Source organism: Passer montanus, unplaced genomic scaffold (assembly GCF_014805655.1).
Source record: "Passer montanus isolate IOZ18808 unplaced genomic scaffold, ASM1480565v1 scaffold43, whole genome shotgun sequence".
NCBI classification, from domain to species: domain Eukaryota; kingdom Metazoa; phylum Chordata; class Aves; order Passeriformes; family Passeridae; genus Passer; species Passer montanus.
The window spans coordinates 5,142,574-5,158,895 of NW_024369151.1; the positions used below are offsets into that span (position 1 = coordinate 5,142,574).

At 48.6% G+C, this 16,322-nt stretch overlaps 1 protein-coding gene across 2 annotated transcripts in view; it reads left to right on the forward strand.

Moving 5' to 3' along the window:
* LOC120507465 (collagen alpha-1(XXVII) chain-like) overlaps positions 1 to 16,322 on the forward strand; it is a 141,890-nt gene that overhangs the window by 120,450 nt on the left and 5,118 nt on the right. Inside the window, exons 40-52 of one of the 2 annotated variants that reach the window (XM_039720181.1) lie at positions 1,292 to 1,345; positions 1,641 to 1,694; positions 6,840 to 6,896; positions 7,050 to 7,103; positions 8,201 to 8,254; positions 9,602 to 9,655; positions 11,189 to 11,242; positions 11,318 to 11,425; positions 11,777 to 11,884; positions 13,396 to 13,503; positions 15,181 to 15,234; positions 15,780 to 15,842; positions 16,245 to 16,298. In XM_039720181.1, coding sequence (XP_039576115.1) covers positions 1,292 to 1,345; positions 1,641 to 1,694; positions 6,840 to 6,896; positions 7,050 to 7,103; positions 8,201 to 8,254; positions 9,602 to 9,655; positions 11,189 to 11,242; positions 11,318 to 11,425; positions 11,777 to 11,884; positions 13,396 to 13,503; positions 15,181 to 15,234; positions 15,780 to 15,842; positions 16,245 to 16,298 — 876 coding nt within the window. Of the gene's footprint in view, positions 1 to 1,291; positions 1,346 to 1,640; positions 1,695 to 6,839; positions 6,897 to 7,049; positions 7,104 to 8,200; positions 8,255 to 9,601; positions 9,656 to 11,188; positions 11,243 to 11,317; positions 11,426 to 11,776; positions 11,885 to 13,395; positions 13,559 to 15,180; positions 15,235 to 15,779; positions 15,843 to 16,244; positions 16,299 to 16,322 lie in introns of those variants that run through there. The other variant, XR_005628773.1, reaches the window with a different exon arrangement.

The window sequence follows — 16,322 nt, forward strand, 5'->3', positions numbered from 1 at the left end:
CTTCAGGGCACTGGAAAATGCTGTTAGATGGCTTTAATTGGCCAAAAACATCTTAACCCTTGTCCCAAGCAGCACAGGAGAGAGTCCACGGGGTGGTTGGGTTTGTGCCCCGTGAGCCCAGCTCACGTTGCATTGAGGCAGCTCTTCACAACTCCCCAGATAGGCTGAAATTGCTGAAATATTGGGGATTTTTCCTCAGCTGAGTGAGCTGATAAGCTATTTTTTGCTAAGATCTTCCCCTCTGAGACTGCACACTCATGGCAAGAGCTGCTTCCAAGTCAAGCTGTGTTGTTATAAGGAACTCTGCCTTGGATTTCTGCCCTGTTTCTACACCCACTCTTGATCTACTTATCTAAAACACTTGGAGCAAGAAGAAATATAGCATGGGAAAGGGTTTGAACTGGGTACAGAAGGTGAGGCTTCCAGAGAGAACAGCCATAGTATGGCAGACAAGGGAGAAATTTAATTTGCTTTAGGCACAAGAGATAAATGCATCAGGACAGCAGTGGTGTGTAAAAGTGCCTCTCATGCATTGCAGGCTGGTTAGGAAACTTCTTGCACTCTATTTGATAGAACTTAGTGCAAAATCAGGAATTATTTATGAACTAGGAATAGTGGTGATACTTCAGAACAGTAGCAAATGAGTGATGGAGTGGTGGTTTTGCTGATAGTGTTTTCCTGCACTAAAAATTGTGGCCTCACCACATATCCTCCTCCCTTAACAGTCTTTGGCAAAGCCTCCATGGGTTATTTCACAAGGAAGCAAAGCAATATCTGAGCAACAGTCTATTGGAGAGGACATGTCTTTGTCTTGTGGAAAGGGCTTTGTTCCATGCTAAATGGGATTATATGGAAATGTTGTGACTCACTTTAATCTGATGATCTGATTTAAACCCCTTTGTTCACTCTGCTAAGGGTGTGATTCTGGTCTGTGGAAATCTGCTGGACTTCCTAGCACAACACTAATTTGGATATAGAGATGTTCAGGGGGGCAGAGGAACAGCACAGAAATGCAGCCATTTCTGATAGCAAATCTGAGTGAGGTGGGGAATCCATTGCTGCAGGCAGGCAAAGGCATGGAATGGCCTCCTGGCACACCCCTCTCCATGTGTAAGAGGTTAAAGCCAAGGAAAAGCCACCAGGTGGCTGCAGCAGAGCTCAGTGGTGGCCAGGAGAAGGACTGGCCACGCTCCCACGTGTGCAGAGCTTTGCTTTGCACAGCCCAGAGCCTCCTCCTCTCGTGCTAACACCGTGGGCTGCTCTCTCAGTCCCTCTGTCTTTGCCTCTCCAGGGAGCTCCAGGAAGGATGGGTGCTCAAGGGGACCCAGGCTTAAAGGGTTACCAGGTAAGGGTTTTATTTTCACCTCCCAGCTTTTATCTGTTCTTAAACACAACAAAACTGCCACTCCAGGATGCACATTGTTCTTAAACCATGATTTATTTCTGACCTCGAGTTTAGTTCTCTGTCAAGTCTCCATTTGCACCTCCTGCATTTGGTTCAACTCTGCCTGTGTGACCCACGTGTCCCTCCAAAGCTGGCATGCACCACCCAGGGCTCGTGAGCTCTGGCAGGGAACCAGGGAGCACTTTCAGTCCCACAGCTCTTTCCTGCCTCCTCACGTGCTGTCTGCTCTCCACAGGGACATGCAGGACCACCAGGGCCAATTGGACCACCAGGACCAAAGGGGGAAAAGGTAAGCTTATGGGGTTTGGTCATCTCATTTCCCCTGAATGAGACAATTGTCCCAGTGCTGTAACTCCCGTGCATCTGCACTCTCCTCACCCTGTGAGGAGCCACTCAAAGCACATATCACCTCAAAGCTACAGCCTTGCCTCTGCCAGGGAGTGCCAGAACACCCATGCCACCAGCACGTGCTCCCCAGACACCATGTGCCCTGTGCCAGAGGCTGAGCCAGCCAGCATGAGCCCTGAGGATGTGCTTTTGCTGCATCCACAGGAATTCAGCTCAATCCCCAAGCCAAAAGGAATCAGACTCGTGGCTTTCTGTGATCAGGTCACAGTAACTCCCTGCACAAGAGCAGATCTTCAGCTGCTGGCATTTCTCCTCTCCATGGCCCTTGCTCCATGTTCCTTGTGCCCCACCTTTCGACAGCCCCCTGGCTGCAGCTGCCCTGACTCAGAGCCCTCTTTCCACGGTGGCTTTCCCCGGGAGTTTTCCCCCTTTTGCTGAGTCAGCAGAGCCATAACCAGTTCAGGCTGGAGCAGTGACTCATGCTTTAGTGGTTTCCTGTCGGCTCCAGAGCTGCTTGGCTCTCCCAGGGCTGATGGTGTCCTTCACATGCCTTCTGCAGCCATGCTCCCTCCCTCCTGACATCTCTCTGCAGAAGGTTCTGGGCAGAGCTCCTTGTGGCCTTCCAGGGCTTAAAGGGGGCTGTCTGAAAGAGGGGAGTACTTCCTACAATGGACAGCGGGAATGCTTTTAAAACAAAAGTGTCAAGATTTTGGTTAGATGTCAGGAAATTCTCTGCTCAGAGGGTGGTAAAGCCCTGGCACAGGTCTGGGGTGCCCTGTCCCTGGAAGTGTCCAAGGACAGGCTGGATGGGGCTTGGAGCACCCTGGTCTGGTGGAAGGTGTCCCTGCCCATGGCAAGGGGTGGAATGAGATGAGTTTTAAGGTCCCTTCCAACACAAACCATTCTATGATTCTCCCTTGGTGTGGGAAGGGAAGTGATGGTGATGGGGACTGGTCAGTCCTGAGGTCCCATGAAGAGGAGAGATGCATGAACTCTTTCTGCTCATTTTCTGCTCCCCATCACCAAGAGAGCATTCAGCTCTGCCTCTGCACACAGGTGGGAGGGCAGCTGTAGTGCAGGCAGGAACTTCATCCCTTATAAAATGAGTTTATAAGGACTTGCCCTTGCTGGGGCTTTGAATGGATCCCTTCAGGCTCCTGGTGCCAGGATCCTGTTCACACCATGCTCTGCCTGGAGATTCCCTGTGCACCCAGGAGTCACTGGGTCAGGGCAAACTGTTGTGGCCCACTAAGACATTCACACACCTCAGAATTGTTCCTTTGGGGGTGAACAATGGCCATTGTGCTTTCTCTCCCATTTCCTGCTGCTGAAACACATCCATGGAGCAACAGCTGCTGATGTTCCTGCTGCTCCCTATCTCCATTGCTGCCTTGCTGAACTTCCTGGCAAGTGTTAGACAAGCACAACCAGCCCAGGATGATGTGAGAGCTCATGACCAGGCACATTGTGAACTCAGAACTGCCACAGAGGTTCCTTACAATTCCACTTGTCAAGATTTTGGTTAGATGTCAGGAAATTCTCTGCTCAGAGGGTGGTAAAGCACTGGCACAGGTCTGGGGTGCCCTGTCCCTGGAAGTGTCCAAGGACAGGCTGGATGGGGCTTGGAGCACCCTGGTCTGGTGGAAGGTGTCCCTGCCCATGGCAAGGGGTGGAATGAGATGAGTTTTAAGGTCCCTTCCAACACAAACCATTCTGTGATTCTCCCTTGGTGTGGGAAGGGAAGTGATGGTGATGGGGACTGGTCAGTCCTGAGGTCCAATGAAGAGGAGAGATGCATGAACTCTTTCTGCTCATTTTCTGCTCCCCATCACCAAGAGAGCATTCAGCTCTGCCTCTGCACACAGGTGGGAGGGCAGCTGTAGTGCAGGCAGGAACTTCATCCCTTATAAAATGAGTTTATAAGGACTTGCCCTTGCTGGGGCTTTGAATGGATCCCTTCAGGCTCCTGGTGCTGGGATACCCTGTTCACACCATGCTCTGCCTGGAGATTCCCTGTGCACCCAGGAGTCACTGGGTCAGGGCAAACTGTTGTGGCCCACTAAGACATTCACACACCTCAGAAATGTTCCTTTGGGGGTGAACAATGGCCATTGTGCTTTCTCTCCCATTTCCTGCTGCTGAAACACATCCATGGAGCAACAGCTGCTGATGTTCCTGCTGCTCCCTATCTCCATTGCTGCCTTGCTGAACTTCCTGGCAAGTGTTAGACAAGCACAACCAGCCCAGGATGATGTGAGAGCTCATGACCAGGCACATTGTGAACTCAGAACTGCCACAGAGGTTCCTTACAATTCCACTGTTGAATCTTGAGCATCCTGGCAAAAAGTTGTGAGTCATGACTAGCAAAAGCAAGGTAGGCCATTGGCCCTGCAGCCACTGAGATGTGCACATCTCTATGTCTATTGCTTTAATTGCAGCTGTAGTTTTATTTGAAAACATTTAAAGTTTCCATCTGGAAAACTCCTGTAATTTCAGTAGCAAATGATCCCCAAATTATTCATCTGAAGTGCTCAGTGGAGCACTTTGCCCTTCATCAACAAGATGTTGCTCTGCAAAAGGACATTAGAAAAGCACTCCCTGAGTGGATCTGGTGTCAAAAGAGCACAGCAGTGTTATGATAAATTAATTCTACATGCAAGTATCCAAGATGAAGCCTGATGAAGCCGCCAAAGCATCAATGCACCCCGCTAGGAGCAGTCAGCTCTGTTAATGACCACTGACAGCTGGATCTCCTCTCATGTTCTCCTGGAAGGCCAGTGGGTCTGCTGACACCTTGCTGGAGAGCAGAAGGAGAAGATGCTGAACCAGGAGAGCACAAAATCATGTACTGAGCCTCCAGCACCCCCTCCTGCAGCATCCAGGTGCTCCACAAAATCTTGCATCTAACTTTTCCCATCCACCCTCCCTCATCTCCTAAGAGTTGCCTGAATCCCAGCCTGAAGACAGACAGATTCCTTCCCTCCAGACATCTGTAACCTCTCACAAGAGTGTGAACACAAAAATGGAAGCCTGAAAGTGAGAAATAAAGAGAAAATGGAAATGGGACCATGAGCACTCTGTGAGCTTTAAGTGACATGGTGAATGGAGCCGTGCTGAAGGAGGAGGATGTAATGGTGGGGAAGGTCTCCCCTTTTTCAAAGAAAGCAGTTTGGTGAGAGGCACTGCTGTGGAATCCTGCTCCCTTGTGCCATCCCAGCCAGCCACTCCACCACATTTCATACATTTGCAGCTCCTCAAAGAGGCCTTGCTCAGAGCAGACGCCTGCTCTTGGCAGCTGCTTAAAGCAGTCCAGATGGGATCCTTTTAAAAATTACAAACTGGTGTATCTCACTTTGGGACAGGAGCCAACAACAACAAGCCTTCCCTTCTTCTCCATGCATTTTCCATTTGTATCCTAACATGTTTACTTCGCTGCCCTTTACTCTAACTTTTTTCACTGCAACTTTCTGAAGAATTAGCACAGACCTTTCATCTCTCTCTCAAGCAGCTGAGGCACCAGGAAGCTCTGGAGGAGCTCAGTTTCACAGTCCTGGAGCTGACCAGGCTGCAGGATTTTCTCAGGCAGGAGAGAGAACAAGGTGGGGATCAGCCTCAAGGGGAAACAAAGCCACAGTGAGGAGAAAATCTTGATGCTCTTCAAGGGTCCCCAGAATTAGGAGCTTTCTCTGAGTTCATCACACTCATCTCGGGTCCCAAATGGCAAAGGTGTGCACACCTTGCTTGGGAAGAAGCAATCAGTGCCAAGACTTCTGCATAGTAACACACTGGGATGGTTTTTTCCCTGAGAGTTGAGAAATGGTGGTTTTGTTTCCCTTCTAGGCAACATTCCTTAGATAGTGGCTAGAAGGCAAACCAGTTGCCAGGTATTTTGCTGCTGGAAGCCAGCAGCAAGTTCAGTAGCACTGGAAACTGTTGGCAGAGCCTGTGAGGGTTTGCTTCCCCTCCTCTCCTCTCTGCCACCCAAGTTTCTCTCAGAGGCAGGCAGGCTCACCAAGAAATTTCCCAAGTGTCCTTACTATCAGCAGCTGCAACCCCAACAGGAGAGCAGCCCAGAGAGAAGGTCAAAGAGAATTGTAAATACACCAGAAAGGGCTGGTGCAACCACTGAGAATTACACAAGTCTGTGAAAAACTTGGCTCTGCAATCTGTGGAGATTTGGATGGTCAAGGTTTCTTGGAGCACCCAAGCACCTCCAATACAGCAGCTCCACTGTGCCAGACCCCCCCACACTGCACCAAAGAGCTCTGAGACATGTTCATCCTAAGGAGCCAAAGTACCAGAGACTGGTGTGGAGCATTCAAAAACTGGAGGAGCTGGAATGTTGCATTCTTCCATGGGGAGCTGAGAAACAGCCATCTCTGAGCTGGGCTCCAGAGAAAACAGGACATCGTGACCCTGAGTGACTTTAACAACAGAATCTAAAAGGATAGTGGCTCTGTAAAGTCTTAAGGGATCTCTCTGTGGATGTTTTGGAGAGACCTCAGTCATAAATAAGCCGGGTGATGTTATCTACCAGCCAAGCCACGAGCTCTGAGCTCGTGCTGCAGAGCATCCCAGCGAGCAGGGGGTGTGTAAGAGGCTGTCTCACCTGGCTGGTTGTAAAACAAGCCCACAATGGTGGCACACAACCAAGGAGCCCATCCAGACCACCCCTGCTCCCACGACAGCCCAGACAGCACTCAACGAGGGCGGGGAAATGCTTGATTAAAGAGTTTGGTTGAACTGTCAGCAATAAAATTCAGAGGCAGAGAGCTATTTCCCATGTTGGCGTAATTACATCCTGCTTGCTCCATTTTAGGAGTTGTTGAAAATAACCCTTTGCACCTGGTTACTTAAGGAGGAGAGTTAGACCAGGGAAAAACAGCCACCAGAAATCAGGAAAGCAATGTGAAGAGTCAGTGAAACAAACAACACAAAAAATTGTTTAGTCTTTCTTTGGAGGAAAAGGGAGTAAATTCAACAGAGGCTCTGACTTCCCATGATATGGAAGGGCTGGATTGGGTCTGTGCAGACACATCTGCTCTAAAATCTGCTGTTTATATTAATACTAACATTTTACTCACAGGGACAACAAGGTGATGACGGGAAGGTGGAAGGCCCACAGGGACCACCTGGAGACAGAGTAAGATGTTAAATCCCTTCTCTAATCAATTCTGGAGTGATTTTGGGGGTGGATTAATTGGGTTGCTGCCTTACTTGTAGAACATGCACAAGCCACTGAGGTATTGCAGATGACAGTTTACATCCACCTCAAGTCTCTGTTGTGCTCTTGTAGGGCCCCGTTGGTGACAGAGGTGACCGAGGGGAGCCTGGAGACACTGGTTATCCTGTGAGTCTTATTCCAAATGCATGATTGAAAAATGTTTGTCTTGGGGAAGTGCTCCCAGCCCACATCAGCCTACAGAACTGCAGTCCCAGTTCATAACCTGCTGTTGTCCCTGGTCAGCTGCTGCGCATGCTGTGATTCAAACAAGGAACAATTCAGTTGTCTTTACCTAAAGCAGTAAAAACATTGCTGAAAGCAAGGTCAGTACCTCACCCTGCCCTGCACCTCCTGAGTGCTAAAAGAATGAGCAGGACCATTTGAGCACAGGTCTCTGTGATTGTTAAGGAGACATCCTAGACAAGATGTGTGCAAGAGAGTCCATGTCAGTGCTGGACAAATTTCAATATTGATGTGCCCATTGCTGTAGATTCTTCCATGGGGGCAAGGTTAGCATCTCATCCTGCCCTGCACCTCCTGAGTGAGGCTAAAAGAGTGAGCAGGACCATTTGAGCACAGGTCTCTGTGATTGTTAAGGAGACATCCTAGACAAGATGTGTGCAAGAGAGTCCATGTCAGTGCTGGACAAATTTCAATATTGATGTGCCCATTGCTGTAGATTCTTCCATGGGAAGATCTGTAAACTTTAGGATTTGGAGACTTCCAAAATCTTTGCAAGATTTCTCTCAAAAGCAAAACCAGAGCTATGAAATATCCTGCTGTGCTCCTTATTCCCTCTTTGCAGGACATGTTCAGCTGACTGGGGCTGATCTGCAAAGGCTCCATGAATTGTTACCTCCACTCAAAATCACCTGGTCAGAGTGACTCATTTTAGTAATTTACAGAAGGTTTTGAATTCATCAGAGTAGCAGTGCTGCTGCCTTATTTTCTAGGACAGCTGTCTCAACTGTTCACTTCCATTAGTGCTGTCTGTATTTTGGGATGCATTGGAACACCTTCTTTGCTGCTCAGCTGGTGCTGAGCAGTTCCTTTTTCCAGAGCATATCCACGGGATTTGGGCACTCCCCACAACTTCACCATTTCTGTATCAGCAGAATGCAGACACGTGTCTTCTTCTGCTCCTTAAATCACATTACATTCATTTTTCTTTCTCATTGCCACAAAAGAACAAAGGCATGTTCCCTCTCTGTTTTTTATTTCAGGGTCAGGAAGGGCTTGATGGAGAAAGAGGAAAACCTGGGCAGCAAGGCTTACCGGTAAGAGATGCTGCTTTATGGTGAGGTACCCAATGCCCCAGGCACAGGAAAAACAGGGAGCTGGGAAGGGCTGCAGTGGGACTGTGTGGTGAGCTGTGAAACGTGGCCATTTCCATCAGCCAGGCCTATGGAATGGGGATTTTGAACCACACTTGAGGCTAATAAATGGGTGACAAAACAGGGAGCACTCCCAGTGCCTGTTTCCAAAACCATCCTCACTGAATGGTCCATGAGGGATGAGATGACAGTGGGAGATGGCAATGGCAGTGGAAGGGTCTGCTTGGAAGTTATCCATTTGATGTGCTGCTGGTCCAGTGTGAGGTGAGACCATGTTATTCTACTTGTAAGTTATTTCCTCTCAAACTACTGAAGGACTTTGTGAAAGACTATATTAAATCCAAACTCAAGGGAAGGACTTTTTATTCCCTTGTTATATACAGTAGCATCTGATCTTTATATGTGACTATTGCAACTGTGAGTGCAGCAGCACATTAAATGTAGTTTGTATTGGGAAATAAAGTTGAATCAATTCCCACTCTTTGTAAGGATACTGGAAAGAACAACAGATTCTATTTTGGGTTTAAAATGGTAGTTCTCTGTTATATGTTCCAGAAATGAGTAGAGCTGCTGCATTCCTCAGTGGATGCAGTTTATTTGGGGGTTGGTGGCCCCTCAGATGGAAGCAGGAACTTTGGACTGTCTTTAGTAAAGATCCATTAGAAACATGGCTCAAAAACAAGCTGAAAAAGGAGAGCTCTGCAGGGAGTCCTTCCTTACCATTTATTTAGTGTTAGTCCAGAAATTGCCACTGAGACAAATACCAAAAAACCCAACCTGGCTGGCCAGGAGAAAAGACTGAGATGGGTGTGAAGGGGAAGAGAGCAGTGAAATACCCTCTCTGCTTTACTCCACAGGCATTTTCTAACACCTGGCCCCCAGGTGAAACCAAGGCAAGGGCTGCAGAGCTCAGGAGGGAGGTGGCACCAGCAGTCACTGTGTAACCTGCTCGTTGTGCACACTTTCTGCACACAGGCTCCTTCCTGCCCACCTCCCAGCTCTGCTCTCCAGGCACCATCTGGAATGTGGTGAATGATTTCCACAAATGCAGGCACCACCCAAGCGAGGGGCAGAGTTGCTTCTCCTCCAGCTGACACCCTGTTAAATGCTCTCTGGAGACAGCTCCTTGCTCCTTTTTCCCCAGGGGCCTGTCTGAGTGCAGGCAGTTTCCCTGAATTGGTTCCATACAGTCAGTGCTCTTAGGGCACAAAAAATGCTGCTCTTTGTACTTCGTGCAAGATACTGCCAGAAGAGAATTTTAAGCAGATTTTTCTTGTTTATGTTTTGTAGGGAGATCCTGGATCACCAGGCAAGCCAGGAGCAAAGGGATCCAAAGGTGATGTGGTAGGTTTCAGCAGGGTGGATTTACAGTGTCCCAAATTTAAAGAAAATCTCTAGTTAAGAGGACTCTCATGGTTTTGCCCAGCATGTGGGATTTTTGCCTATGGTCTGTGCCTTGAAAGGCTGTGGAGCTCCTTGTGGGAGGGCTGTAAACATTTGGGTGTCCAAGCCCAGTGGTTTGTTGGCTTTGTGGAGCTGGAGAAGATCAAGATCAATTGCAGCTCCAGCATGATGGGTGACTCCTGGGCAGGTCTTTAGTCCCTGCCATGGGCTGTGTCTCTTTCCCATGCCCTGTTTGTGCTGTCTCCAGCCACAGCTGGCTCCTCCATCCCCAAGGAGGGCTGAGCCAGGCAGGAGTCTGTCCCTTTCACTTGAACCATAAACTTTTCTGGCTTGAAACTTTCTGGGTTTGGAGCCCATTTATCCATGGAGTTGTTTCTTGGAACAATCCCTCTAACTTCTTGTCCTTATTGAGCAAGAAAACCCAGGACTCATGGGTCCTTCAGGGTTCATTGGGGCACCTCACACCTACTCCTACCTCCACATCTGGCTGTTATGACAGCTTGCTAATTATTCTCACAGACCAGGGACTTTATTTGCTAAAACATAAGTATGTGACCTCAATACTCAGCAAATTCCTGCTCTCTATTGGCAGATGTCAGGGTTTTTAATCTGACCCTGCTGGGGGTAATGCCAGAAGATAGTTTTAGGTGTTCTTGGCAAGAAATGTACCAGGTGATAAGACAAATAAATTCTGCCAATGGATGGACAATCTGGAACTGCCTTTGGGTCTAATGAATAGCAGGGGAAGCACCCCCAGGAATATTTATTTTATGTAGCTGGCCAGCCTGGTCCTCTGCAGATGGAGAAACAATGCACAGAAAATGAGTTCTTCAATTTAAAAGTGCTTTAGTACATGACCTCGCTAAGAGAGCCCTAGTGAAGGTGATGAGGCTGAGTTTTCCATGCATTCTGCACAAATTAATCCTTTTTTACAGCTAATAAACCTCAGGAGTATTTATTTTCTGCCTTTATTCACAAAGCAGCATTGCAAATTTCAGACAGAAGACACCCTTTTTCATTTCCATTAGCTTTCCAAAACAGAGTTACTTTTCAGAGAGGAGCCCCCCTGAACCCCTCAGAGGATTCTCTGGGTCCTGGGTTTGCTGTCCATGAACTGGAGGAGGACTCAGGTTTTCAGCATCTTGTTCTAATGTTTGCCAGTGTACCAAACCCTCCCTCGAGTTCATCCTGCTTTTTTTGTCCTCATCTGCTCTGTGTTAGGAAAAATGCAGGTCCTTGCCTTCCAGCTATTTATTCCTGCCCTAGAACTCTCAAGACATACGAAGAATCACTTGTAATAAAACCAAATAGCAGTTCATTGCCCAGCACTGGAGCAACTGACTTTATAAATGTCCCTTTTATAAATACTCTTTCCAATCATTATCCAAAAGCACACCCTGAAGTCACAGTCCCAAGTGGAGCTGTGCTAGAACTGCTGCAATTTTAGATGTCTCTCTTTTTGTTTACTTGCAGGGTCAAAAAGGAAAGCAAGGAGCACAGGGCAGTGCAGGGAGCAGGGGCTCACCGGTAGGTGAAAATTCAGTATTCTGCCCCAGGAAATGCTGTCTGGGAGCTCCTTCTCTAACACCTTTGTGATTTTAGGGCATCCTTGGGCTACCAGGCCCTCGAGGAGTGGTGGGAAGGCAGGGGCAAGAGGGTGCCCCTGGAGTGGACGGAGTGCCCGGGAAAGACGGCGTGCCTGGGATGCTGGTAAGCTTCAACTGCTGCCTTGTGGCATGGACAGCAAACACAGCCTTGGAGCTGCAAAACTGTAAGGTAGCACAGGACAAATTATGTGATCCAGCTGTGGATATTCCAGTTTACATGTACCCAGGGCAGATCTCCACATATCACTTGCCCACAGAGCAGCAGGGGCCTTTGCATGACCAGATCTGTGAACAAAGTGGGGTTTGTAGCCTGACAGATACTCACGTGCACACAACTCTGTCCACATCTGCAAACCTGTCCCCCTCCTGCTGAGGGCAGAATCCCACCACTCCCCTGTCCCTCCAGAAGGGGAAAGGGTTTTGTTTCATAACCTGCTGTGTGTTTCTTTCCTAGGGAGAGCAGGGAGATGATGGGGAAGAAGGCGTGACCGGGATGGCAGGCAAGAGAGGGAACCCCGGCGTGCCAGGACTCCCAGGGGCCCAGGGACCACCAGGATTCAAGGTGGGTTTCTGGCTCCCTGAGATGCTGCTGTGAGCGATCCAGTCTGTGAGCCTGATGCCTGTGAGCTTGAGCTCTCCAAGGTCTAATACAGTCTCAGCTCCTGCTGCCATCTTTCACTTAGCTACAGGTTCTGTAGATCTTTCTTCTCATCCATCCATTCATCCATCCATCCATCCATCCATCATCCATCCCTCCATCCATCCATCCATCCATCCATCCATCCATCCATCATCCATCCATCCATCCATCCATCCATCTATCCTACACAGCAGCTGGATGTCCCAGAGACCCTTCCTCCCTTACCAAAGCAGCTCAGGAGCCTGCAGACACACATATTCACACTACAAACACTTGAGTCTTTCATCATGAGAAACCTGGCTAGAAAAAACATGGAGAAGTTGCAGAGGAACTGCTACAGCCAGCTGCAGGATGTCCAGAATGGACAACTCCCTGGGAGATTCAGGTGTTCTACTGCTCTGCAAGACCTGAGCTGCTGGAGGGAAATTTGTGCTGCTTGGTTTTTAGCATATTTACTGGTTAGAACGACTGGAGCCAGTATGGGCTTGGACATCACTCTGGGTGGGAGCAGGGACAAGCTGCTTTTGTGATCTTGGGGTTTCTTCCTGGTCCTTGCCCTGATCCAGGCTCACCACAGGATCTAAAGTGGACCCACAGCAATTCAGTCGTTTGTAGAAAGACTCTGTAAATAGGAAGATTCTGTAAAGAGGAAGACTCCAGCTGGGTTTGGAGAGGCTCTGGGATCTGATTTAAATTAGGGCTCCATAGCACATCGCCCTTGATCTGTCACTTGCTGCCCTCCAGCTGCCTTGGGCAGTACAACAGGAGGTGACTGAGACTCCGTGTCCTTGTCACACGCTCACACCCTGCCTCCAGGGGATTTTTTGCCCCTTTTCCGGCTGTTCCACCATCCTGGGCTCTCCCTGCCTTTGCTCCTCTCTCCCAGTCTGCCCCAGACTGAGTAGCTGGAGCTTGTGCTGCTCCTGGCACTCGGCAAAAGGGAGAGGTGGGAAGCAAAGTTGGTGCTGGGGGCAGAAGGGCCTCCCTGGATTGAAGTTGTAGGGTTAACACAGGGAAAATGTTGGCTTTGAAGCCTCTGGATTGAAGTCCTGCTCTTGGCATGCCTTCAGCATTTTCCATTAATTAATCATCAATTGCCAACCTGCTGGGGGAAGAGATTATGGGAAACTGCAGGGCAGACAGAGAACAGAGGAGTGCAAAGAGAAGACATTTGCTCCCCTTTCTCTCCCTTCCCCCATGCAGTGGGGACAGCTCTGCTGAGGCTCCTGCTCTGGGGCAGCCAGGAGGGAGCACAGCCATGCCCACCTTGGTCTCACCCTGTGCATCCTGAACAACCTGCCCTGGCAGGCCTGGGGCGTGCCCTGATCCCAGCATTCCTTATCCCAACGAGCCATCTTTGCCAGCCTTCCATCTCTGGCTACTGCAGCTGGGTGCTGTTACCTTTGGAATTACCTGGATTCTGTTCTTTTCAGGGTGAAAGAGGATTGCCTGGACAGACTGGCCCAGCAGGGAAGCGAGGATCAGCAGGAGGAACAGGCCTTCCAGGGAGCCCTGGTGACGCAGGAGCCAAAGGACAGCGGGTTAGTGGTGGTGGAGCTGAGCAGAGCTGACTCCAGGCTTCTCCTGCAGGAGAGGGTGCGGATCCAGGCTTGGACAGCAGGGTGATCCCGGGAGGGGCTGCACAGGGCATCCAGCCTGAGCATCATTCTAGGAAAGGGATTAGGACTGAAATGAAACAAGGCACAGAATGAACCCACACTACCTCGACTAAAATGCACTTGTTTGGCTGTTTTATTGCTAACAGTTTTCCAGCTGGAAGGCAGTGACCAACACCACCATTTATCATTTTGTCATTGGTCATAGATCAACCTCACAGATTATTTTGTCTCTGTGACACAAGTGACACATTCCTTTGCCCCACATTGTCACTGCCTGATTTGCTGCAGGACCAGTGACCACGTCCCTCTGGCTGAGATGACTCCATGACATTTAAACCCTTCTGAATTTCCATGTGCTTTTGCCTGAAATTCCTCTAGAAAGAAGGCTTGGTTGATTCCCCAATTGCAGGAAAGACCTTAGTCCCCTGTTAGTAGCAATTTTCCTTTCCAGGACCCAGAAATGAGCAGTTAAATCAGTTTGTATCCTTGGAAAATTTCTTGCACTCTACCAAGTCCAACCAAGCCCTTTCTTGCCAAGCAGTTTCTCACTCTCATGGTCTTTTTCAGGGGAAAACTTCCTAACAGTGAGGTTTCTAGGCTGATTCATGGCTGGAACAGCTGTGCAATGAAGGGGGTGGAAGTCCCATCACTTGAGTTATTCACAATTAAGTGATCAAACCATTATATTACACCCCAAAAAGCACTCAGGATGGGTGACACAGTCCTGACAAAAGGCCAAAGAAGCCTTATCTGTCTCTGATGTTCCTAACACTGGAGAAGAATCATCTGGTGAAGGCTTCTGACCCCTTTCTTTTTTTTAAACATTGAATCATCTTGAATTTTGACATCTGAGAAGCCAAAAAATATCAAAGGATGACCATCTCCAACATGGTGAAGGGAGGATGTTTACATAAGGACATGCTACCCAGGGTGGGTTTTTTATTCTCAGAGTACATGCTATGTGCTGATTCAAGCTTGATGGTCTTTCAACTATTTTATTATTATTTTTCTTACAAAATTGAGGGGAAATCCCCACAGAGTTGAATAGGAAAAGAATTAGGGATATGCATGGTTTTCCTGGGCTTGAGTGGGAGGTTATATTGCAGGAACATGCACTTTTTTAACAGCTTGAATGAGCATGGTTTAAAATTACAGTTTGAATTAGTAGGTCAGTCCAGTTTGTATTATAAATAAAAGAGGAGCTTGTTTTAAAGAACTTTGAGGCTGTCATTTTGCAGCATGAAATTCCAAGATCAATCTCAGAGTAGATGCTCTGCATCCTGCTTCTGCTGGGCCAAGCCAGAGAAGCATCTGCTAGGAATAGTGTAGGTTTGCCTCCCATTTTGGGGGCAGAAAGGTGGCATTGGTGAGATCTAAGGGATCAGGTGAGTTGCTTCTAGCCTGATGTTTGTGTAGCTCCTCCTCCAGGCTTTCTTCATTCCTCTTTCCCATCAGTCCTGCTCAGACTGAGGGATACTCACAGATTTCTCTGTCTGGAGCTGCTGAACCCTTGGTGCATCTCTGAGTGACATCTGCAGCCATCAGTGTGAATTTACTGTTGTCCCTTGTTCTTGTGTTTGTCTTGGCTGTCCCGTGCAGGGAGACTTCGGAGAGGCAGGATTCCCAGGGATTGCAGGACTCTTTGGGCCAAAGGTAAGAGGCTGCTGGTGGCCACTTGGTTTTCTGCTCTCACTTGACTGGGGACAGGTAATGCCACACTTGTTGCACTGCTAGTAGCTCTGCAGAAACTGTGGAAATTGAAGTTTGATCCCAATTTTCATTTATGAATCTTCATTTGTTAAGTGAGTGTTTGCTTACCTATGCTTTGCAGGAGGAAAAGGGCTGTCCTAGAGGTTCTGTGGCTGTTTTCCCCCTTCCTGACATTTGTATTTCCAGCATCAACCATCAGGCAGCACCTGAGACACCAATGTGCATCCCTAACTCTGAGACCCCTGACTTGAAATTCAGACTCATTTTATCACCATATAATTTCTCTGGTGAAGAGGAAATTGTTTATTTTCTGTCAAAAATAAAAGCCTTGCAAAACAGGAATGAGAAAAGAATTTACAACAAATTGGGTCTTCCCTGTCCCACAGACAAGAGGCAGCACCCCTGTCCTTGGAGCAGAGCTCTAAGCAAGGGCACAAACACAGGGTTTGGTTATTTAGTGGACCTCACATCTCATTTTTTGCTCACAGGGCCCCCCAGGAGACCTTGGGTTCAAAGGCATCCAGGGACCACGAGGGCCACCAGGTCTCATGGTGAGTGGTTCTCCAGTTTGTGGGTTTGGGAGGATTTTCTCCCTTCCCTCCTGTCTCTGTGAGGCTGCAGGGGCTGTGAGGAGCCTGGTGCTCAAGGCCATGGCTCCACCTCTGAGCCCCACAGCTGCAGGTGACCACACCTGCACGGGGCTTGGAGACAGCCACGCTGCACAGAGCACTCCAGCCACACTGAAATCCTCCTTTTCGTGGAATTTCTGAGCTTTAACAAAGCTCATGACAACCACACTGTGAGGACTTGTCTCTTTGGAAATGGTTTTTTATTCCAGATACAGCAAATACCACCACCAAGAAAAAAAAAAGCAGCAAAGATTCACTGAGTCTGGCCTAGTGAAAATGACTGTCAGGTCCCACGTGGTGGCTCACAAGTCTTTTCTTTCCTAGGGAAAAGAAGGAATTATTGGTCCTCTGGGCATTCAGGGTCCCACTGGAAGCCCTGTAAGTACCCATATTTCTTTCCTG